The sequence below is a fragment of the Ochotona princeps genome, chromosome 7, assembly GCF_030435755.1.
Source record: "Ochotona princeps isolate mOchPri1 chromosome 7, mOchPri1.hap1, whole genome shotgun sequence".
Taxonomy (NCBI): domain Eukaryota; kingdom Metazoa; phylum Chordata; class Mammalia; order Lagomorpha; family Ochotonidae; genus Ochotona; species Ochotona princeps.
The window spans coordinates 61,155,869-61,179,634 of record NC_080838.1 but is presented as its reverse complement, the minus strand read 5'-3'; the positions used below and the strand labels follow the sequence as shown (position 1 = coordinate 61,179,634).

At 45.2% G+C, this 23,766-nt stretch overlaps 1 protein-coding gene across 1 annotated transcript; it reads right to left on the bottom strand.

Moving 5' to 3' along the window:
• Positions 1–3,374: 3,374 nt before the first annotated feature.
• On the bottom strand, positions 3,375–23,163 carry PLAC8 (placenta associated 8). Its single transcript, XM_012928534.2, has 5 exons — positions 23,021–23,163; positions 16,037–16,176; positions 13,782–13,906; positions 9,398–9,512; positions 3,375–4,123 (listed from the first exon to the last, which is right to left on the bottom strand). The coding sequence occupies exons 2-4, from the start codon at positions 16,146–16,148 to the stop codon at positions 9,408–9,410; spliced, it is 342 nt and encodes a 113-aa protein (XP_012783988.1). The 5' UTR covers positions 16,149–16,176; positions 23,021–23,163; the 3' UTR covers positions 3,375–4,123; positions 9,398–9,407.
• Positions 23,164–23,766: the final 603 nt, after the last annotated feature.

Below are 23,766 nucleotides of genomic sequence, written 5' to 3'. Positions count from 1 at the left end.
TGGGCTGTAACACTCAACAGTAAGAACCAGATTGGCTGTGGGCCAGTTGGGCAAGGCCTCTGTTCCTGCCATGACAGGAGGTGGATAAGTAAGCCTGAGCCAAGGACCCACTGGTGTGCTAAGATCTGCCACTGGGAGGAGACCTGGTAGGGGAGCTTGGGGAACGCCTTTGTTAGGGTACAGTCCCTGCAGGTGAGTGCAAAAACCAAAGCAAGGAGTAGCCCAGCCCAGGCCAGGATACAGTATTTGTGGCTTGGGTCTGGGGGTGGGCCAGGCTGGGCCAGTTCATAATACCCATTTGCAGATCTGAGAACCAGGATGGGGTGCGGGACAGGCTGCAGCACCAGCCAGTTCACATTAGGGATGGGACTGGGGCTGACTGTGCTGGATTGAGCGGCAGCACCCATCAGCAAATGCCAAGGTGAGAAGGGCTATGCCAGACTGGGCCACAGCACCCACCAGCACACACGATTCTGGGGATGGGGGCAGCAGGGAGTGGTAGTGTGAGCCCAATAGGCGAGAAGTAGTGACTCTCCTGCTGGGTCACTGCTTCTGCTGGTGAGCATGAGAGCTGGGACTGGGAGCAGACCAGGCTGGGCAGGGAGTTGCAACACCTGGGGCCACATGTGAACTGGGTTAGGAAGAGAGCCAAGCTGGGCTATCAGGTTGTATCCACCGGTACAGGCATGAGCCGGAGTAAGTGTAGCTGGGTTGAGTTTTGCTGCAGCATTATCTGGCACGTGCTGAGACTGGGGCAAGTCCTATCAAGCTAGACTGTAGAGCCATTTGGAGAGTGCAAGATCTGGGTAGGGAGTGGGTGCAGTGGGGGAGGTTGTGGGCACCTCTAATGGGCTGCAACTCCTGCTAGCGAGCATGGGGGTGGGCCTAGCTGGATAGGCGGTGGCACCTGCTGGTATGAGTGTGGACTGTAAGGTGGAGTTGGTTGGGTTGGGTTAGGCTTTAATGCCTAATAATATATATGAGATCTGAATGAGATGTGGGGCAGATCAGAGCATATCACTGAATATGCTGGTAGGCACAGGAACCAGAGCTGGGGGCTGGCCCAGTCAGGGTTACAGGGAATCACTGTGACTGGGCTGCAGCTTCCCCTGGTGCAAGTGAGGGGCAAGTGTGTGGTGGGCAGGGCTGGGCTGGGTCGCAGCATCCTTTGGCTTGCAGAGGAAGGAGGCAGAATAAATTGATCAACTACCCCCAGTGAAGCTTGACAGCAAATTTCTAGGTGAATGGAGGCTGAGGTGGATTATGTCAGCCAATTGACCTTGGAAGGATTTCCTCATCTTTGGAGTGGTGATATCAACAGTATCTCAGAACTATCAAAACCACCTGAACGGAGCCCTTAGAACATGCTCCACATCTCCGGTTGCTGCAGCGATTGAGAGGCTGGGTGTGGTTTCTCCACTTGTATCCCTCCCTCCCCCAAATACAAGAAGAAGAATAAGAAAATGTGTAACAATGGTCTCACATACCTTCCCCTGATCTTTGACCCATCTCACTCTGATCAACTATGAAAACATTTCAAAAATAAAAATTAAAAAGTCATTTTATATGAAAGAGACAGAAAGAAGAGATGGATATCCTCCACTGGCTGGTTCACTCTATAAATGGTTAAATGGCTGGGGCTGGACCAGGCCAGTACCTGGTATCAGACATTGTCTGTGGTACTGAAAATACGTAAAATATAAAATGGGTCACTTATTGGAGGATTTGGGTGGTGTTTTGGTAATGGAAGTTGGTGTCTGGGGCATGGCACGGTAACCCAGTGGCTAAGCCCTTGTCTTGCATGCGTCAGGATCCCATATGGACGCTGGTTCTAACCCCGGTGGCTCTGCTTCCCATCCAGCTCCCTCCCTGAGGCCTGGGAAAGCAGTCGAGGCCGGCCCAAAGCCTTGGGACCCTGCATCCACGTGGGAGACCTGAAGAAGCTCCTAGCTACAAATTGATTCAGCTTTGGCTTTTTTGGCCACTGGAGGAGGGAATCAGCATATGGAAGATCTTTCTCTTTGCCTCTCCTCTCTGTACATTTGACTTTCCAATAAAAATAAATAAATGTTAGGAGCCACAGACTTATGGGCCTTAGATTTGACATGCCTGACAGCCTGTTGCATTGCCACAGCAAGCAGGGTATTCGGCCAGAACATCCTGTGTAAAACAAGCGGAACAGAACCTCCGCCCTTGTTCCTGTTCAAATAATTAGTTCCTCCCCTGTTTCAATATAGGTGATTTAGTTCTTCCTGTTTCAATAGATAATTAGTTCCTTCCCTGGTTCAATGAAGATAATTAGTTCCAGGAAACCCTTCCTCTTTCCCTCCTCCCCTAGAGAAGAAGGTATATATATATGAGAAGTAAAATAAAGAGAGAGGCCTTCTTTTTCACCAAGTACGTGTGTCCGTATGTTTCTTGGGCTAGCAGCCCGGGGGCTAGCAGCTCGGCATTCCCAGTCCACCCTCAGGGTTTGAGCGTCATGTCCTGCAGGTCAAGACAAATCTTTAAAAAAAAAAAAAGTTGATGTTTGAGTGTGAGGAAAAGCAGATGAGTGTGACGAGATCATGGAGGCCTCAATAACATCTAAATCTCTCCCCTTGAACAAGTGAGCAGGTGATGGTGGATCTGGTGTGTAGAGAAGACCCAGGGGACCTTCAGATGGAGTTATTTAGTAGTCAGTCAAAATCTATTGAGGATCAGTAGGAAGGCGGAAACGGAAGTGCTGATTTCAGAGGCCTCTCTGGCGTAGAGAAGGCATTTGAACCCATGGAAGTAGGTGATGCTATTTCACGAAACCCAGATGTGGTAGGAGTGGCCCTGGGGGAGAACCCCACAAATTTCTCACCTGTATGGGACAAGTGAAAGAAGGGATGGAGTATTCAAGCTGGCGGTGTGCTGTGGAGTGTTCAGGCTCGCAGCGTGCCTGCCAGGTTCTGGGTACTTGATCTCACTGAGATTTCACAACACATCTAGAAAGTCTGTAGTTTTGCCTTCCCCCGTCTCCACCCCTCCCCTCAAGAAAAAAGGAAATGGACTCTTCAAGCGTTGGAAGAGAACCCAGAATTAGGAAGTGAGGTTTCACCAGGACAAGATGTTGCAGCTGGACAAAAAAAGGACATGAAACATGAAAAATTATTTCACACATTCCAACTTCAACCCAAATTAAATCAGACTTGATTTGATCATTGGATTTTTATTGCTTGCTTTGATAATTCACATTCAAAAGGGAAGGAACAAGCCCCAGATGTGCCGCTGGGAAGCAAGCTACAGTGCGCTTTTTGTATGCAGTTGCAGCAGGAAGATGAACAAGTCCAAAAGGGTTAGCTAAAAGTACCATAATTACCTGGGAATAGTTATTTGTTCTTTGTTTCTTTCTTTTTTTAAAAGAAAATCCTTTGAAAAGCAGTGTGATATAAAGGTATGAGCAGGAAGGAGAGAGATCTTCCATCCATGAATTCACGCTCCAAATGCCCACAACAGCTCGAGCTGGGCCAGGCCAAAGCTAGGAGCTAGGAACTCATCCTGGTCTCTCACATGGACAGCAGGGGCCCAAGTACTTGAGCCATCTTCCACTGCTTTCCCAGACACATCGGCAGGCAGCTGGATCAGAAGTGGAGCAGCCAGGATGTGAACTGGTGTTCCAAAATGAGATGTTGGCACCATTGCAAGTGGTGGCTTAACTGGCTATGCCACAACTCTGAAAGTTCTTAAATGAAATAATTGAGTTGGTGTGGGCTAGAGTCTCCTGCTAAGGTACTGAAGTAGGAGAAATGATGACAAGGATATTCTGGGAAGAAGAGGGAGGCATCAGGAATCTTGTTAGTAAAATGCAATTTGGCTTATAGCTTTGCACTGGATCTTAGACCAAGAAGCAGTGGTTTATAGTTAAATGTCGTTAAAATTTTTTTTTAACCCAGAAAATGTGGTAATATGAAACCTAGAACAAACTAGGCTGGACCATTTGGCAAAACTCAGAGACAATCTCATTCAAAATAATTCAAAACTTGGTTTTTATGACATGAGTATGTTCAGTGAATTCATGCTATTTCAGATGTAAAAGGCACATTGTCCATGCTGAAGATGTTTGCAGAGTTCAGCTGCTTCAGTAGGAGCTCTTAACCTAAAAGAGACAGCCAAAAGAATAAACTTAAGTTTTTTCAATCTATTTTAAATTTTTTAAAAAAGATTTATTTATTTTCATTGGAAAGGCAGATTTACAGAGAGGAGGAGAGACAGAGGGAAAGATCCTCCATCTGCTGGGTTCAATCCCCAAGTGGCTGCAATGGCCACACTTCAGCTGATCTGAAGCTAGGAGCCAGGAGCTTCTGTCAGGTCTCCATGCAGATTCAGGGTCCCAAGGCTTTGGGCTGTCCTCTACTGCTTTCCCAGGACACAAGCAGGGAGCTGGGTGGGAAGTATAGTAGCCAGGATGTGAACCAGTGCCCATATGCTAGCACGTGTGGGTGGAGGATTAACCAATGAGCCATTGTGCCAGATCCTACTTTTTATTTTTATTTAGGTTTTTTTTAAAGTTTTTTTTTATTTATTAGAAAGTCAGATACAGAGAGGAGGAGAGGAAGATCCTCCATCTGTCAATTCACTCTCCAAGCAGCCACATCGGTCAGAGTCATGCCGATCCAAAGCCAGGAGCCAGGAGACTCCTCTGGGTCTCCCACATGGGTGGAGGTTCCAAGGCTTTGGGCTGTCCTTGACTGTTTTCCCAGGCCACAAGCAGGGAGCTGGATGGGAAGCAGGACCGCAGGGATTAGAAATGGCGTCCATATGGGGTCCTGGCACATGCAAGGTAAGGACTTTAGCACTATACTACCGTGCCAGGATGGCAATTTCATTTGGATTCACGGAAAAGCTGCAAAGGTATCTCCAAGAGTTCCCATATGCCTTGCACCCAGTCTTCTTGTTAGTTAACATCTCTCTCTCTTTTTTAAAATTTATATTATTTGTATTGCAAACACAGAATTTCAGAGAAATATAGAAAGTTTTCCACCCATTGGTTCATTCCACAAATGGCTGCAATGACTAGAGCTGAGCTGATCAGCAGCCAGGGGGCAGGAGCTTCCTTCAAGTCTTTCATGTGGCTGCAGGGACCCAAACACTTAGCAGGGAACTGGAGGGGAACTGGAGCAACTGGGTCATGAACTGGCACCTATATAGGATGCCAGCTTTGCAGGCAGAATCTTAGCATGCTTATGCCATGACACCAGACCCCTAGTTAGTTTCTTACTGTAGGTTTTGTCACATGGGATGAACCAAGGTTGATTCATTCACATTCGTGTGTCTTTGGCTGAGGTCCTTTTTCTATTGCAGGGTCCCACACAAGATAACGTGTTTCACTTGGTCCTGGCATGTTGTTGGACTTTGCTACACTGTGAAATGTTGTTGTTTTTTTTCCCCAGCAAAAAGTTTCTTTGTTTTTGAAGACCTTGGCAGTTATGGGGGGGACTGGATGGTGCTTTGTGGACTGTGCCTCTGTTGTGGCCTCAATTGTGACTGGACAGGATCTATGGGATTGGGGGAGCGTGACCATGAAGGGAAAGGGTCATCTGACTGGAAGAGTTTTTGAGATTGCTCCATTGCAGAGAAGTAGTTAAAAAAAATGGTTAGGGTGATGGAATCAGAAGCTAGTTATAGGAGTGGGTGTGGACTAAGCTGCTGCTCAGTAAGCCCACATCCTATATTGGATGCTTGACTTCTGACTCAGCTTCCTGCTAATACACACTCTGGGGGACACCCATGTGGGAGACACAGATGGGCTTCCTGGTTTCTGGATTCCACTTGATCCACCCAGCCTGGGATGTTGTGAGCATTTTGGGAGTAAATGAATGAAAGGAATGTCTCTCTTTCTCTGCCTCTCAAGCAGATGAAAATAAATAAACATTTAAAAAAGGACACATTTATTTTTTTAATGGATTAATGTTTTGAAACTCATGTATATAAAGGGTCTTCAAAAAAAGTTCATGGGGCCAGTCACAATAACCTAGTGGCTAAATCCTCGCCTTGTAAGGATCTGCCAGGATCCCATATGAGAGCTGGTCTGTATCCTGGCTGCTCTACTTCCCATCCTGCTTCTTGCTTGTAGCCAAGGGAAAGCAGTAGAGGATGGTCCAAGGCCTTGGGGGCCCTGTACCTGCGTGGGAAACCCAGAAGAAGCTCCTTGTGCCTGACTTTGGATCAGCTCAGCTCGACATTGTGGCCTCTTGGGGAGTGAACCAGCAGACGCAAACCTTTCTCTTTGTCTTTCCTTTTCTCTGTAAATCTGCCTTTCAAAAAAAAAATCTTAAAGAAATTAATGGATATGAATATTCTGAAAAAAAACTATGCATAGATTTAAAATAATTTTGGACCAACAAATTTACTTCAATTTTTTTTCTTTTTTTGGGGGAGCGGGGGAGGGAGACACACACACACACACACACACACACACACACACACACACACACAGAGCTCCTGTGTGCTGGTTTCCTCCCCAGATGCCTGCAGTGGCTGGGGCCAGGAGGAGGAGGCAGAAGTTGTGAGCCAGGAACTCAACCCAGGTCTTTCATGTCACGGCAGGAATCTGAAAGTTTAGCCATCCCCTGCTGCCTCCCGGGCCTATTCTCTGATGCGGAGAGCCGGGAGCTTTTCCAGGTCGCCCATGTGGCTGTTGAAGCCCATGGACCTGAGCCATCCTCCGCTGCTTTCCCAGGCCATAAGCAGGGAGCCAGGTCAGAAGTGGAGCAACCAGGACATGAACCAGTGCCCATGTGGAATACTGGTGCTTGCAGGCAGAGTATTAGCCTGTTTAGCCATAACACTGGCACCAACACACATCCTTAAAAAACAAAACAAAAAAACCCTCCACATTTTATGCAATCACATTCATTGGTATGGCCTCATACACGATTCATTGACACTTTGGATTATTATTCAATTCAGCCTCTCTTTCTGCCTCAAATTGTTCAGTTTGACCTGGGATGGCCTTCACACCAGGTCCTCTGTCCCTTTGTCTCCATCAACTTGAACAGAAATCATTGCTCCCTTGATGTTCTCATTTCAGATACGTTCACATCTCAAGTTTTACTGGCAAGGAGTCACATGGTGTCCTGGTTGGCGAACACGAAGGACAACCACCAAAACATTTTACTTCAAACCAAGTCAAAGACTCGGTGAGATCATTGCCCTGGGGTTTGGAAGAAACCAAGGAGGTGTGATGCCAGGACTCCTGATGATACAGATACTTCTGCCAGACCGTCTCCTGTGTTTGAGTAAACAGGGTTGGACCGTGGAGCTCTACCTCGTTTCCTCATCCCGTGAGCCCGTGCTGTGTCCCATGAACAGATGAACAGACAAACTATCTCCGAAGTGGACCCTCTTCATGTGCTCAAAGCCTCATCCGGTGGCATGCCACGGCTCCAACTCATCAACGATTTACTTCGCTCATTGTTCTTCTCCTCGGACCATACACTCTAGTCCAGTTGGCCCAGCGTCCAGAAAGACATTATTGTGGGCCCTGTCTCTGTCAGGTGTCGCTAATGCTACTGCTGATCAGAAGCAACGTTCCATGTCTAGTCATGGCCATCACATCTGGGGTCAGGGGCCCTCCGTGTGCCCCATGGGACCCACCATGCACGTTCTGCGTCTGCCCTCTGTCCACCTTGTAGGCCCTCGGGGGCTTGGCCTGTGTCCCAGAGCAATAATTTTTCTGCCCTCTGTCAAAGGCAAACCTAGGAGGACATCAGAAAATGACGTTGGGGGACATTTTCTCTAGACTTGGTACTGGGGGTTGCGCCAGGTCGCTCCTGGCCTTCCAGCCATGTGGGGATTCTCTTCCCCTTATGCGTCCTTTCCGTGGTTCTGTGCCTGGGACTTCAGTCCGAAATTCAGGTAGCAGCACCTCCCCTCTGTGGGTGGGGGGCCCCAGCGGCCCTACCACATGGCCCTTGCTGGCATGGTTCTGGCAATGCCCCCGCCATTTATTTCCCTGTGCCCTCCTGACTCCTTGGCAAGCAGCCTTCAGGAAATTCTTCGATTATCCCAGTTGGAGTTTCACCAAATTCTTGCTGTGAGTGGATGCCCATTTCCTCTTTAGAATTAGAAACTACTTCTCCCAAGATAACGTCACTCGTCCTTCTCACAAGATGGAATCTTTCTCCTTTGAACACAACATGGCGCTTGGTCTGGAGGCATTTGACAAGTGCTGCCTTTTATTGGGTGGAGGTATCTAGCCCCCTTTTTGCCAGTATATGGAGACCATTAGACAGGGGAAGCAGCCTTTCGACTTTTTGTCTTCTTTGGTCTCCAGTAGGGTCTTACATGGCAGTAGGTGCAGGATACATTATTTTGGAAGTTATTGACCTCTTGAAAAAGATGACCTCCAAAGCATCATTTGTGAACCATGAAGAGTTGTCACTTGGGAAGAAGGGAGGTGTGGTATTGCAAAATATGGAAAAATGAATGTTCTTGTCCCATACTTTAGAGAACTGATAAAAGCATGTTGAGTTCTACTTAACTACTTCTTCAAGTAGCTAATTCTGAGAACAAGTAGTTTAAATGATTTGGTTACATTTCAGTTCATGGGAGCTATTATTATGGTGTAGAGGGTAAAGCCTCCTCCTGTGATGCTAACATTCTGTATGGGTGGCAGTTCTGGTTCCAGCTGCTCCATTTGCAATCCAACTCCCTGCCCTTGTGCCTGAGAAAGCAGTAGAAGATAGTCCAAGTGTCTGGGCCGCTGCACCCACTGGGAGACCTGGATGAAGTTCCTGGCTTCAGCTTGGCTCATCCCTGGATGTCACAGCCATCTAGGCAGCAACCCAGTGGTTGGAAGATCTCTCTCTCTCTCTCTCTCTCTCTTCCTCTTTCTCTATAACTCTTTCAAATAAATAAACCCTTTAAATTTGCTTTTAGATAGTGAAATTTAATATAATACTGACAAATACTCTAACTTTTATATTCATTTTCTTTAGAAAGTCATTTTCCAGGACTTCTCTGTTTAAGCCAACCTCACTGTGATAGATGTTTTATGCTACAACCAATTCCAATATTACCTTTTCTTTGTTCAGTGTTTAAATTGGTTTGCTTGTTTTACCAGAGAGCATATTTGCTACTTCTGTCTTTCACCATGCTCTGGTATTTTGTAAGGGGTAACGACTTCATTAATAGGCTAACAGAAATCTGAGAAACAGAAAATTCATCATTTCTTTGCTTATCAAAATGTGGCTTTAAATCCTAAAGCTTTGTTTCTCAAAAAAATCAAAATCAATCCTTATAGTAAAATATCACGCTGGAAGTCTTAAGTTGTTTTATCAAATTATTATTCAAAACAAGAGTAAGGTATCAAGTACTTGTTATCTTCCTAGAAATTCTGATTCTGGGCACAATGTTGGCACGGACTCACCACCAGTTCTTCAGAAGGCGTTCATGGCTCTCCTTCGGTTGATGTCTCTCTTGATTTGGCAAACAGAGCAGTAAGGACAGCAGAGGGTCACCATGTAGTCATCACAAATAGACCCCTGTTTGAAAACAGAGAAGAAATAGAGATGTGAAATTCGCTTGTCTGGAATTTAGATTTGAATTTTCAGACATCTCGAAGAGAAGCACAAGGCATTGTCTTTCGTTTGGATGGGTGCGTTGAGAGAAGTGCCTTTTTTAATGACTTAGTAAGTGTCCCTAGACTCTCTAAGTCTGAAAATGTGCCATGAAGTTCAGCCCTAGTATCAAAGTGAGGGTGACAACTCAAGGAATTTCAGAATTCTCTTCTTCCAGACCCTCCTTATCTGAGGGAGCTATTAGAAGAGCTATTCCATCAAAATGTGTAAGTAAATCAGGAAAGAGGAAGGCAGCGCTTTCTTTAGTTTCATGTAAGAGAGTGGCCTCTGGAAGTTCCCTGGTCTTGGTGGCCACAGTCCTAGGGTGAGAGGTGGGCTCCAGAAATGAAAGATAATTAGTTCAAAAGGGCAGGAGATCCGAAGAGATTACACGAGGAAGACCTCTGCTAGGTGGAATCTTTGGGCGAATGATTTAGAAACTAGACAAGAATCTGGGGTAAAGTACTCATAAATAAGTGGAGGTAGATTATGGAAAAAGACTGGTAGCTATTAATAACAGGAAAAACAAAGTTTAGGAGGAAAAGCAATTGTATTTGCTATGTGACTCAACCCTGGACTTGGATATAATAAATATAAGCAAATACTGAGTATGTAATAGCCAAACACATATAATATTGGAAGGAGTGGGTGGGAGGAGGGGGGGTGTGTGTGTGAGAGAGAGAGTAGGTAGGTAGGTAGTTCAGAAGGGAAGAAACCAGAGCTAAATTTTCCTCTTACATGCTGGGAGAGCAGCAGAAAAATCAAAATTGGAGGATGTGGAAGAAAATGCCCAAGGACTCTGCTCTGGGGAAGGAGCCAGCAGGAGAGGTTCAGGGACTTCCTTAACAAACCTTGTGTAAAGAGATTACCATAAAGAAGTATTTACTTCAGGGTATTGATGCATTTCAAAAATGAAAGCTGATGTAGACAACAGGTATAACAGGCCAGAAATTTCGAAAAATTAGGGGGTGGGGTGGGATGCAAAATAGATAGCATGGTTGTGCTGGAGATGACAGGGGGAGCCAAGGAAACAAACTGAACCAATCAGAGGCAGGGCACCGGGTCAACCCTGGGCTCAGGCAGAGGGTAGCACCTGCTGAGGTGTGGGAGGTGAGGAGATCCCATAAAACTGCTGGAGGAGCAGGGCTGGCCGGGAGCTGGGCTTATGGCTTTGCTCCCCGGGTTCAGCAGGCAAGGATCTGGCCTACACTCAGCAGGGGAACCTCATGTGGAAAGAAGGCTGTGGTCAGAGCTGTCCCCCTAATGTGTAAGGCCTTCAGACTCCCTAAGGCGCATCGCAAACCCGGAGGAAAATGGCTGACAGGCCGAGTTGTTTCATCGTAGCAAGGGAACCTAAATTACTTGCATCCATGGGGAAGGCTTCCTTGGGTCACACTTGCTAATCACTGGGGTATTTTCCTCTGCTTTGTGTTGACTAGATCTTTCCTAGTTCGTTTTGTTCCCTTTTAGATGTTTCACTGTTTTTTATCTGAGTTTGATTACTTTTACATTTTTCTATCCAAAATGTATGCTCTTAATCTAGCAATGTCAATCAGAGAGTTCTTTAGAATACTACTAATCTTCTGTTTTAGTTTCCCACACTTTGTTAAAATCAGCTGAAGCTTTAGTTTCAAATGGTTATTAATTTTTCAAGTCCCTTAGAGCATTTGAGAAACAGGATTGGGCCTTTAAACATGTCATCTCTTTTACATTTACTAGTAATTTTATAATGGGGCTAGCCTTGGAGTACAGTAGGTTAAGTTGCCAGTTGCAACTCTGGCATCCCCTATCAGAGGGTCAGTCTGAGTTCCTGTTGCTCTGCTTCCAATCCAGCTCCCTGCTCGTGCCCCTGAGAAGGCAGTAAATGATGGTCCAAACACGTGGGCTCCTGTTATCATGTGGGAGACTGGGTCCAACCCCAGCTGTTATGGCCATTTGTGGAGTGAACTAAAGGATGGAAGATCGAGCTCTTTCTCCTCCTCTTCTTCCTCCATCTCTGTAACCCTGTCTTAATCTGACCAATAAAAATGAAAATAGGGCCCGGCGGCAGTGGCCTAGTGGCTAAAGTCCTCGCCTTGAAAGCCCCGGGATCCCATATGGGCGCCGGTTCTAATCCCGGCAGCTCCACTTCCCATCCAGCTCCCTGCTTGTGGCCTGGGAAAGCAGGAGAGGACGGCCCAGTGCATTGGGACCCTGCACCCGCGTGGGAGACCTGGAAGAGGTTCCTGGTTCCCGGCATCGGATCGGCGCGCACCGGCCCGTTGCGGCTCACTTGGGGAGTGAATCATTGGACGGAAGATCTTCCTCTCTGTCTCTCCTCCTCTGTGTATATCTGGCTGTAATAAAACGAATAAATCTTTAAAAAAAAAAAATGAAAATAAAGCAACGATTTTTGCCTGCGAAGATGAAAAGAAAAATATTTCCCATTATTGGCAAATTTACATAATGCGAGTAAATTTTGTGTTGTTACAAGCTTTTTGGAGGGATATATGGTAGTCTTTTTCCAAATTTTGAATGTGCATAACTTGTAATTCAGTATTTTAAAATTCAGGGTACTATTCTATAAAAATATCAGTGTATATAGGCATAATCATAAGTATACAACTATTGATACTGAAACATTATTTAACCTTCCATCAAAGAGGAAGTGATTAAATAAATTATGTTTTAGAATACTATACAGATTTTTAAAAAATCAATATTCAGACATAAAGGTACATGGAAATAACAAGTACAGCATCGATAATCCCATTTTTAAAAATCGGGAGAAAATGAGCTCCCTAAACCTATAGCCATGTTGTTGATATTCCTATCACTTTGGCCACCTATGATATATATTTACATGTTATAGGCATAGAAGGAAACCTAAAATAAGTTGTCCAAATTCTTATTTCAATTTATCACTGGGTACTGGAATTGCACATAAAGGGATTAGATTTTCATTTTAAAAACTTTTCTAAGTTTAGATGTTATAAAATTATAACTATTTTTATAGTTAAAAATGACAAACCTGTTAAATGAAAAAAAAGAAATAATTCAAATAAATAAGTTCTTAAAACATCCTATGTATTCATTTGTTCCCTGTGATGGTTAATTTTATGTGCTGGCTTGGGTAAGTTATGTAACCAGGTATTTGCTTATCATTGTTCTAGATGTTTCTGTGAAGATGTGTTTTAGATTTTGAGGAAAGAGGATTATCCTTCACCATGTGAGTGGTTCTTCTGCACTCTGTGGAGACCCTTAATAAAGAACAACACTGACTTCCCCTGAGCAAGAAGGAATTCTGCTTGTCGATCGTCTGGGCTAGCTGGCCTACCAGGCAAGCTTTGTATTTGCTGGCCTCCACGACTGCGTAGCCAGCTCCCCGACTGTTTCTATCTTCACTCATAGGTGATTTCACAACTTTTGCACTGAAGTAAACCTTTTTTTTTTTTTTTTTTGCACTTCGTGGCTTAACTGGCTGAGCCACAATGCCTTCCCCCAACTTACCTTTTAATTCCATTTTGCACAAGTCTTTTGATCTTTCTGTGTGTGTATGGGCATATTTAGAGACATACATGTATATTCACAGACAAATATAAATGTAGACATATGCTTCTCGTGCATATATACAGGTACATATGTGTTATGTCTGCATGTGTATAGGAACACACACATATCCACCCATCCTATTGGCTCTGGTTTTTTTGCAGACTCAAACCACTATACTGTTCTATTGCACAAAGAGAAGCAGGAAATGGAATGGAATGTGGGTAATGGAAAGTGCCGGAATCAAATCCTTGTACTCTGTCTCTCTACTACTAATGCATCTTGGGACAAATCACTCTGCCTCTTAAAAGTTGTAAGTCCTCATCTTTAACCTGTTGTAGACCTATTTCCTACACAACATGACCAAGTGAGGGTCATATTGTACCTCTGGGACTCGGCAGGTTCTACCGATTCCTCTTCCATTGTGTGATGTATGTGCAGACACAAGAGCTGCTTATTGTCTAGGGCTTTTAACAAACAAGCAGACAAACAACAACAAAAATGACAAAAACATACACAAAAGTCACAGAACCAGAGAATCTAATGCTACAGGAATTGAATATAGGATTGCACGATGGTGTCTATTGCCAAGTGGCCTCCGTAGGGATAATAGTGGTTGGGAAGACGGATGCATGTATGAATGATGCGCCGTCCTAACAAACTTACAGGGATGCCGTATCGGGTCCGGAAGAGGGTCCTCATGGCCACAGAGGTTCCACAAAGGCAGCACTCATTCATGTCAGATGCGACTTGGCAGCCCAGGCATGGGAAACAGAATGTGCCACACAGACCTGGACACACAAAACCAGGGATACAGGTGACTCAACTCTGTCTCACTGCAGCTGAAGGCTATGCCACATCCATGCAGTCCCGTCACGGCCTCAGCCCCATACCCATCCATCTTCAGCGCTCCTATTGGGCCTTGCATCAGCTTCTCCCTACTGACTCCCTAGTCACTTCTGGAATGACTGCACCTTGGAGAATTCATCATGCTTCTCCTGATGCTGCTGTCCTCCATGTGTTCACCAACCCACGGAACCCATGTTCCAGACATGATCCTTTATGCCCCTACTGTGTGCACTGTGGAGCCAGTAAGAAAAGTTCTCACACAGAAATCTGCGTAGGGAGGCCAGGGGTCGCCCACAGGACCCTGGGTAGAAAACGCTGATTGAACTGAATATTGAAGGATGAATAGGCGTTTTCAAGGTGGGAAGAGGGAAAGGAGCTCCCTCTGCCCAAGGACTTTGTTAATACATTAGATTCCCAGGGTCACAGCAAACGCACAATAGTGACAGCACAATTCTTATCAACTCTTCTGTTCAAATGACATCACAAAAAGAACATATTCCATGTAGTTTGTAATTTTATTTTTTAAAATGGATTTGTTTTTATTTATTTGAATGACAAGGAGAGAGAGAGAGAGAGAGAAATCTATCAGCTATCAGTTGGCTCACTTCTCAAATGGCTCTAATGGTCAGAGCTGGGACAGAATGAAGCCAGAAGCTAGGAGCCAAGCACCTTCTTCAGATCTCCCACGGGGTGCGGGGCCCAAATACTTGGATCATCTTTTGCTGCCTTTCCCAGGCCATTAGCAAGGAGCTGGACTGAAACTGGAGCAGCTGGAGATTGTATCAGCATCCATGTGGATGCTGGCAAGAATATAATACTTCCCTTCCTCTTACCATCTCTCTCTCTCTCTCTCTCTCTCCCTTTCTCCTCCTCATCCTTGCTCCCTCCCTTCCTCCCTTTCAAAAGCGTCTCTTTGAGATAACTTGGCTGAGGTCAAGGTTCATCCAGTGGCTGGAGCCCTGGGACAGGAAGGGGATGTGGCAGGTTGGGGGTAGATGACATAAAATTGATAATGATCTGAGTTTGGGGTGCAAGTCCAGTGGGACCCTAGACATAATTCAAGATCAGGAGAATGAGGTAGGCAGTTTTGCATTTAAGAAAGTCTGCTGTGAACCAATTAAGCTCACAGTTCACAGGCATCTATTCATTGAATTGGGTGACAACATTAGAAGTGGGACCATTAGTGCTTATTGGAGTTTTCCTGGTGTTGCCTCATTGTTATCTTGATGCTCAGATGTTAAATTAATGTCTCATGATCAGCCTGGATCACCTACTGAGACAATGAGCACCAATCAACAAACCCCATTTGCTAGATAACTTTAATGGGATTCAGTTAAAAGTTCAGCTGCACAGGCAAATGAAAGATTCATGTGGTTTTCTCTCCTGGTGTAAGAATTCCGTGACTTGAGATGTGTAAGGGGTTTTCAACTTTGTTGCAGGTGAGTGGGTTTGCTTTCTGGGTGATGGGGGAACTCCGCCCCTGTATCCTCCCTGCCACACCCTTGTTACCCTGAACGCCCTTCCCCCCCCACCCCCGAGGTTACTTAGATCGCACTCAGCAAGTTTCCAAAAAAGAACTCAAGCGCGGATAGAGAGGCCCTTTTTTACCCTCAGTGTGCGGAAAACTGGCCTGGGAACATGCCAACTAGTTCTGTTCTGAGCTGGTGCTGAAATCCATGGAAGCAAACAATCCCATGTAGACAGGACATTGTGCAATCACCAAATTGAAAGCTGAGTTTAAGTCATATGCCCTAGGAACTATTTTTTAAAATATATCTACATAAAATCAAATTAAAGTTGAAATGTATCTATAGTAATAAAAAGTCTACTTGCAAATCAAGAGGCCAGGCCTCTTGCTGGAATCAGAGCCCTTCTGCTGTGTTCATGCTGGGATTTCCTTGAGAAGGAAGACCAGTGCCTGAAGACTAGAGAAGAAGGCATTTCTGCTCCGTTAAGTCCCTGTGGCAGTAGGAGGGACATTTAGCATACGCTGGCAGAGGAAGCCAGGGAGCAGTTGTCCAGGGGCGAGCCATCTGCATGTCCTACCCAGGGCTGGTCTTTCCCGCACTTACACACTCCGCAGTCGCTAAAGCAGTCGCACATGCCGGTTTGCCAGTTGGAATTCTGCAGAGCTCGCACAGGTTGCTGGGTCACCACGACCACGGGCGGCCCCTGCGGCTGCATCTCCAGGCAGTGTCCCACAGGATCGGCTCTGTCAAGGAACAAGTGGCTGTCAGTAACGGGGGTCCTCCTCAGAGGCCCTGTTTGGAAGTTCTGGACGGTGTTGGCTCAGGAGGCAGCCCAGCTGCTCAACCCCACCCCTGGGAGGACAGAAGCTCCCCAGGGGCCGGAGGGGAGAGAATTCACTGGAATGGTAAAGGTGAACAGGTGTTTCACACTGGGTAATGGGGTGGAGCCGGGTTGCTCACCAACTATTTTTAGACAGACACCTTGCATTCACTCGAGACAGGCAAATCAATGGTTAAGCTGAGTTACTGGCTGGATGGAATGTTCTCTACACCTGTGTGCCTTACTGAACTTTTTGTCTACATTAACCTCCCCACACTGGCCCTGATGCCATGCTTTCTCTTGTCCTAGGCTTATTTCTTTTCTTTTAAAGACTTTTTTTTTAATTGGAAAGGTAGATTTACAGAGAGAGATAGATAGAGAGAGAGAGACAGATCTTCCATGAGCTGGTTCACTACTCAGGTGACCACAGTGGCTGGAGCTGAGCTGATCTGAAGCCAGGAGCCAGGAGTCTAGAGCTTCTTCCAGGTCTCCCATGCGGATGCAGGGTCCCAAGGCTTTGGGTTGTCCTTGACTGCTTTCCCAGGCCACAGGTGGGGAGCTGGATGGGCAGTGGAACCGTTGGGATGTGAACCGGCGTCCATATGGTGTCCAAGTGCTTGCTAGGTGAAGATTTAGTCCTGTGCCATCACCCTGGGCCCTTATACTCATTTCTTTTTAACGTTTATTTTAATTTACTTGAAAGGAAGAGACACAGAGAAAAGTAAAATTGAGAGATCTTCCATTGGCTGATTGATTCCCCCCAAGTCCATAACAGCAAGGACAGGGTCAGTTTGAAGCCAGGAGCTGGGAACTACATTTGGGTCTCTCCCACAGCTGCAGCAGGGACCTGGATCCTCGTGTGCAGCATGGGAGGCCCAAGAGAAGTTCCTGGCTCCTGGCTTCGGATCGGCACAGTTCAGACCATTGCGGTGACTTGGGAGTGAATCATTGCATGGAAGACCTTCCTGTCTCTCCTCCTCTCTGTATATCTGCGTTTCCAACAAAAATAAAAATATATGTATTACAAAAACGAAGACTCCTGGTTTGCATGTGGGACGCTGTTGTCACAAACTGCAGCTTTACTTTCTCTACCACAACACTGAGCCCTTTAAAATTGCTTTTTGAAGAATTATTTCTTTATTTGCTTGAAAGAGTTACAGAGAGGGGGTTGAGATAGAGTCGCTTTAATTGTGGGTATTGTATAGGGAAGGACAGGGTAGCTTTTCCTGTGTAAGGCATAAAGTAAACTGGAACTCCTATGTCTTATTAACAAACTCAAATTAAAAATAACAAGTAAAGGTTAAAGATATACCGAAAGATTATGAGGTATCAGAACCAAAATCCATGTAAGAAATAAAAACTGTCAACTTTGAGATGTTACTCCAGTTTAGTCCTAGGTGATATGTTTTCTGAATTGTTTGGAATAGGGAAATTTTGAGTAAATTATGAATCAGACCAACACCTGGGAAAAAGATGTTTGTAAATCTTCCAGTTACCGATATTGTATAAAATGCCCTGTAAAACCTATTAAATCAGGGCCTAGTGCAGTAGCCTAGTGGATGAGATCCTTGCCTTGCATGTGCTGGGATCCCATATGGGCGCCGGTTCTAGTCCCAGCGGCCCCGCTTCCCATCCAGCTTCCTGTTTGTGGCCTGGGAAAGTAGTCGAGGATGGCTCAAAACCTTGGGATCCTGCACCCACATGGGAGACCCAGAAGAAGCTCCTGGCTCCTGGCTTTAGATCAGTTTAGGTTCGACCATTGTGGCCACTTGGAGAGTGAATCATCAGATGGAGGATCTTCCTCTCTGTCTCTCCTCTCTGTATATCTGACTTTCCAACAAAAATAACTAAATCTTTTAAAAATCTATTAAATCAAGAGATGGATTTTATCCTTTTGGGTTTTTTTTGGTAATGTCTTTAAATGAACATTATATAGCTGTTAGGAACAAGAGATTCTACTTTGCTGATAACTGATCCTCCTCTCAAAGATATCAGGGGGTATATGAACATAGACAGGGACTGGCATTATGGTGCAGTAGGGATGTGTCCACTTCCGATTTCTGCATCCCACATCAGAACATAGGTTCAATATCCAGCTCCTCCACTTCTGGTCCAACTCCCTGGTGAAGGCAGAGATTGATGGCCCAGGTGCTGGGGCCCCTGCCACCCACTTGGCTGTTGCAGCCCTTTGGGCAGTAGACAAGCAGATAGAGGATTTCTCCTCTCTCTCTCTCTCTGTCTCTTTTTCCCTCTCTCACTCTACATTTCAAATAAAAAATTGTTAAACAAAATGAAACGTACATGCACCTGCTCACTTGTACAATAGGAATTGCAGGAAGAATAAACTAGAAACTGACAAAATATGTGCAGAGTGAATGAGAATGGAAATGGATGAATAACAATGGACTGACCCTTCTTAACATCTTTTCTTATACAGCTTTGACTCTTCCAACCGTGCTAATGTTTCGTATATAAAGCCAGCACATACACAAAGAACCACGGTGAACCAGGATGTGGAAGAAACCCAAATGAAATGCAAATTGTTGCAAGGGAACCCATGTGTATGATAATCAATATTCTAATTGCATTGAAGAGGGAAGTGAAGGAAAGGTAACTTAGAGAACTTTGGAAAATAGGACTTTGGCTGTTACAACATCAAGGACAAAATGAACCGAGGGAACAATCACACTCATTAGTAAATTTGAACAATTTTAACAATTCTGAAACACACCTGAACAAACACAAGGGTACTTAAAGAGTTTTCAGAACAATGAACCGAAAGAGAAGTTTCTTTTGATGAAAATTCTGAAACCGTGCATAGCTGTTTCATGTCACCTGTTTTCCATGAACTTTTTAAATGCCCTCTTGCATATTATACATGAGATCAAAGTTTTCCTCTGTCTGCAGAAGAAGTTACCAATGAGGGAAAGCAGGAGCTGGAATAAAACCATTGCTGTAGGATAAGAATCAAGGTATGTGATCACACACACACACACACACACACCTTTTACACAAGGAAGTATCAGTTTCCTCATGGAGTCTTCAAGGACCACTCTGACGTTGTTGTAAGAACTACATGCCAGATGCCTGGGGAACCGAAAGTATTTACAGGAGGCACTGCATATCCAGAGGACCACACAAGGTGCTGCAGCAGCCTGAAGCAAGGCCACGACACAGGGAGGGAGCAAGAGCCAAGACCCACAGGGCAGGTCTTAACTGAGAGTCATGGGTGAGGTGGCTTGTGGCATGCAGGAAGTGTTTTTGTTTGGTAATTGGAGTGTAACTCCATTAACATGGACAGGGTGAGATGGGAGTCTTTATGCAGCTTTTGAGAACAGATGTTGGAGGAAATGGGCAGGATGGCGAAGTCTCAATGAAGCATGTCAACGCACACATGGGGCCCCAGAGATGCATGGCAAAGAGGGGAAGCTCAAAATTAGCAGGGCAGGTGCAGTACCCAGCAAGCCATGGAGGCAGGACTTAAATTTTGTAGTACAAGCAAAACACAAAGATATATAGCCCACACACGAATACACATGAGTGTGTACGTAGATTTCCTAGCCCTGTCCATAGAGGGTTTAGAGGCAATGCAAACCCAAGGTTCAATAGCACATGTTGAGCCTTTCTAGGCAGATAGTGTAAGCCACTCACTGATTGTGTGGGACACTTTGCCCGCTGGTGGAGAGCAATCCCGGAAGCCTTTGGAGTTGATTGGTGGTGGTGTGTGAGCAGAGGAATTAACATTGGCTTTTCTAACACAGCTGGTAAAACTAGTAGGATTTGAAAACCTGATGAGAAATAAGTACTGGAGCAACTCTCATTATAGTATTTCTCCTAGAAGAATCTCAGGGATTATGAATGGAAAAATTGCAACCTCACAGTGAAGAAGACTGGCAGACACGGAGCCGAATGACCAAAGTCAATGTCACCAGTAGCCGGGCGTGCAAGTGCCTGTTACTGTGAATTAAAGGTGCAATATCACTTCTGTGTAATTCCTGCTCAAAAGACACAGAAGCTGTTCATCTGTTCGTACAGGGGTCAGCCGGGCCACCCTGTAGCTGTTTGGATTCTGCCCCACCTCAGCTTCCAGCCTTGCGCACCTGGCTTTTGATCAACCGCAATTGAATGAGTGTGTTTGTGCGCGAACCTTCTCCAAAGCCCTGCTGCTGTTTGGAGAAGCCCACATTGAGGTCCTTCCTACTATAACAGCAGTGGGGAGACTTGAGCACACCAGCTGGCCTGCGGTGATCTGACTGTCTTTTTCTTTCCCACAGCGTCCCGCTCAGGAGAGCTCATCCATGTCGGTGTTTTCCCATGGGCTCCTACTAGCTTTCCCAGCAGTACAAGCCACGAGCCTCCCCCGAGGGCGAGATCCAGTCTGGGGGGAGAGAATCTGCTCACTCTCCCACAAGCTGCTGCTTGCTTAATACCCCAACGCATGAATTTCTTTGAAAGTTGGCTCCCTCCGCGCAGCAGCTTCAACAGTTTTTAACTGTCAAAGCTGCGTGCTTCTGTTTCCTTCCATGACTTTCGACTTGCCCTTTTGCGTGTGGGAATCTGGAAGAACTCAGGTGCTTCTGAGAACCTTCGCAGCCAGGAACTGAAGCAGAGCGCCTGCGGTCTCCGGAGGTTTGGAACGCTGTTACAAGTTCCTTCCCCTGGCAACAGTCACTCTCAGCTCGGGGACGGGGAAGGCTGCTGTGCCCATAGATGCTTCTAGAGGGAACTAGAATACTGATTTATGTGTGCCACCTGTGATGGATTCCGGGAGGGGGTTATTGGTAACTTCTCATGGTGGACTAATTCCTTGATGAGCCACCTCCCTAATCCCCCGCAGGAGAGGGCCCAGTGCGGTAGCATGTGCCAGGATCCCATATGACCACTGGCTCGTATCCCGACTGCTCTAATTCCCTTCCAGTTTCTTGCCTGCGGCCTGAGAAAGCAGTGGCACCCTGCTTTCCTGGAGACCAGGAAGAAACAACTGGCTTCTGGTTTCGTACTGGCCCAGCTTTGGCTGTTGCAGCCGTTTATGGAGTGAACCAGCAGGAGGAAGATAGATCCATCTGTGTCTCTCTGTGTAACTCTGCTTTTCTAGTTAAAAAAAAAAATCTTTAAAAAATTCCAAAAATCTTGTAAATGACAGCCAAGTAGAAAGCAGAAATGAATGTAAAACAGCCCTAGCTACTGCTGTTCTTTTTTGCTTCAACCATTAAGTGTCCAGTAAAATTGAATCTGAGCCCTTCAAGGTAGAAGGTTAATGGAAAGCAGAAGGGAAAAATTGGGGGCGGAAATCTCTTAAGCTCTGGGTGATGCTGCTAAGGTTTCCTGGGTCCTCGTGGATAAGCCTGGTTCCTGAGTTCATTAGTTCCCCAAATTTACTGGATATAAAGTCTGCCCCGAGAGCTGGTTTCTGGAAACCGCCATGAACACCTGCGCTGCTGTTAACTCCTGAACCTCACCGTGCTATTTGAAAGGTCCTTCTGTGGAGGCACAGCTTGGTGAACACATGCTGCCTTGCTGAGAACTGCATCAACAGAATCCCTGCTTCCCAGCAGATGTTGCCATGCCAAGGTAGGCACTCTGGACCATCCGACCCTTCCTTAGCTGCCAACACAGCTGCAAGTCCTGCCTCCTGCAGGGTTCCAGCCAGAGGCCACGCAGAGCCCCCTTGGTCATCTGTAACTGCAGCCTTTCTCCTTTCACTGCTGCTACTAACAGCTGCAGACCCAATTCAACGCAGCAAATGCTTGGGGAGCACGCACTGTGTCGGAACCTTGGGCTAGATTTGAGAAGTGTTAAGGGGATGGCTGCTGTACCCCGTCCCTGCGTGACCACACCAAGACCCGTGGGAAGAAACAACCGAAGAACAAAAATCACAAGAAGTAGAAACTGAAGGTACAAGCTTTGAAGATTTGCCAGTACCTCGCTTCAGAATTTTTTTTTCCCTGTGGAATAATTTCTATGGCAGAAAATCTTGCAGAATTTAGCTCACATTTTAATTTTGTCCGTCAACCTTCATTAGAACCACCTACAAAGTCCTCTCTCTTTAGGACAGCTTTCTACCTTATCACAATTCATATGATCAGTATATTGTATTATAGTAATCATACTAATATCAACAAATATTATTAATATCAATTAATCCAGATTTAGTTCTCAAATATTTCTTTCTAATACTGATGTTTCATTTCTTTTTTTGCTTTAATTGACACATTTCCATCTCATAATCTCTTATTTTATAAATGATCAAACCTGAGCCATGAAAGATAACATAAAAAACACCACAACTGAATTCTACTCTGCTCCTAATGAGAATTCAACGACTCTTTTCTTAATTCATTAGCTAAATCTACAAATGCCATCTCGTTGTTTCTCAGTATTTTAAATGTATAAAATATTGGCAAAACACATAGAAATTAACCCAACATTATGAATGATTGCTAAAATAAGGAGTGAAATTAAACAACAGGTTAGTAAACGTGATAGATGATATGGATTTTCTGTCAACAGCAGTATTTGGTGAGCATTTAAGGCTGAAAATGCTCACTTTGAAAACCATGACAACTAGCAAAATGTTTAGCACATACTGCTGAACTCGACTAAATTGAACAGAATTAGATAAGGAAACAGGTTTTCAGCTGAACCTCAAAATGTGCCATGTTAAGAATGAAACAAGAAAACTAGATGACTTTTAAAACTAAACATTCCCTCCCCCCACCAGCAGCCCTATGATACATTTCTGAAGTTCTGATTTTCAGAGTACTTACAATGAAGCAAGAGTTTCAGCTCAGGAAGTCTTGTGGCCTGGAAGAGAATCTAACTAGAAATGAAATCTACTTGCTTGTACAAGAAGAGCTCTGACTCTGGGTAGTACAAAGGGCAGATCCGAGCTTCTCATTGGCCAGGCCTTCCAGGCCTATGTAGTTTCTCTGATCTTCAGGATAACAATATTGTTTGGCTAATAAAGTAAATTGTTTTTCCTATATTGTATTAAGTACACTCATAGATCCTCTAAGGAAATAAGAGTTGATTCACATATGGTCTTGCTGGTTTTTACATGCCTGGAGAGTTTACAGATTTTTTTTTCTCTTTGTTTTGCTGATTTGCAAGTACTTCTCCTTTAATATAATAAATAACTTTTTTTCCCCCATTAGTTAATCTGTTTCAAAGGCAGAGTGACAGACAGAGGCAGGGATGAGGGGGCTGGGGATAGTGGGAAGGACAAAGAAAGACATATTTTCTGCCTGCTGGTTTACTTCCCCAATGGCCACAATGGCCTAGCTAAAAGACATGTTGGCTATCCGGCCTTTGAAAGTGAACTCAACAATCTGAGCTGGTGTTCTCATTTCTAAAACTGAGCCTGGCTTGATGGTTCAATGCCTAAATGGTCACTTTGCAGGCATTAGAATCCCATATGAGCGCTGGTTCATGTCCTGGCTGCTCTACTTCCCGTCCAGCTCCCTGCTTGTGGCCTGGGAAAGCAATAAAGAATGTCCAAAAGTCTTAGGACCCT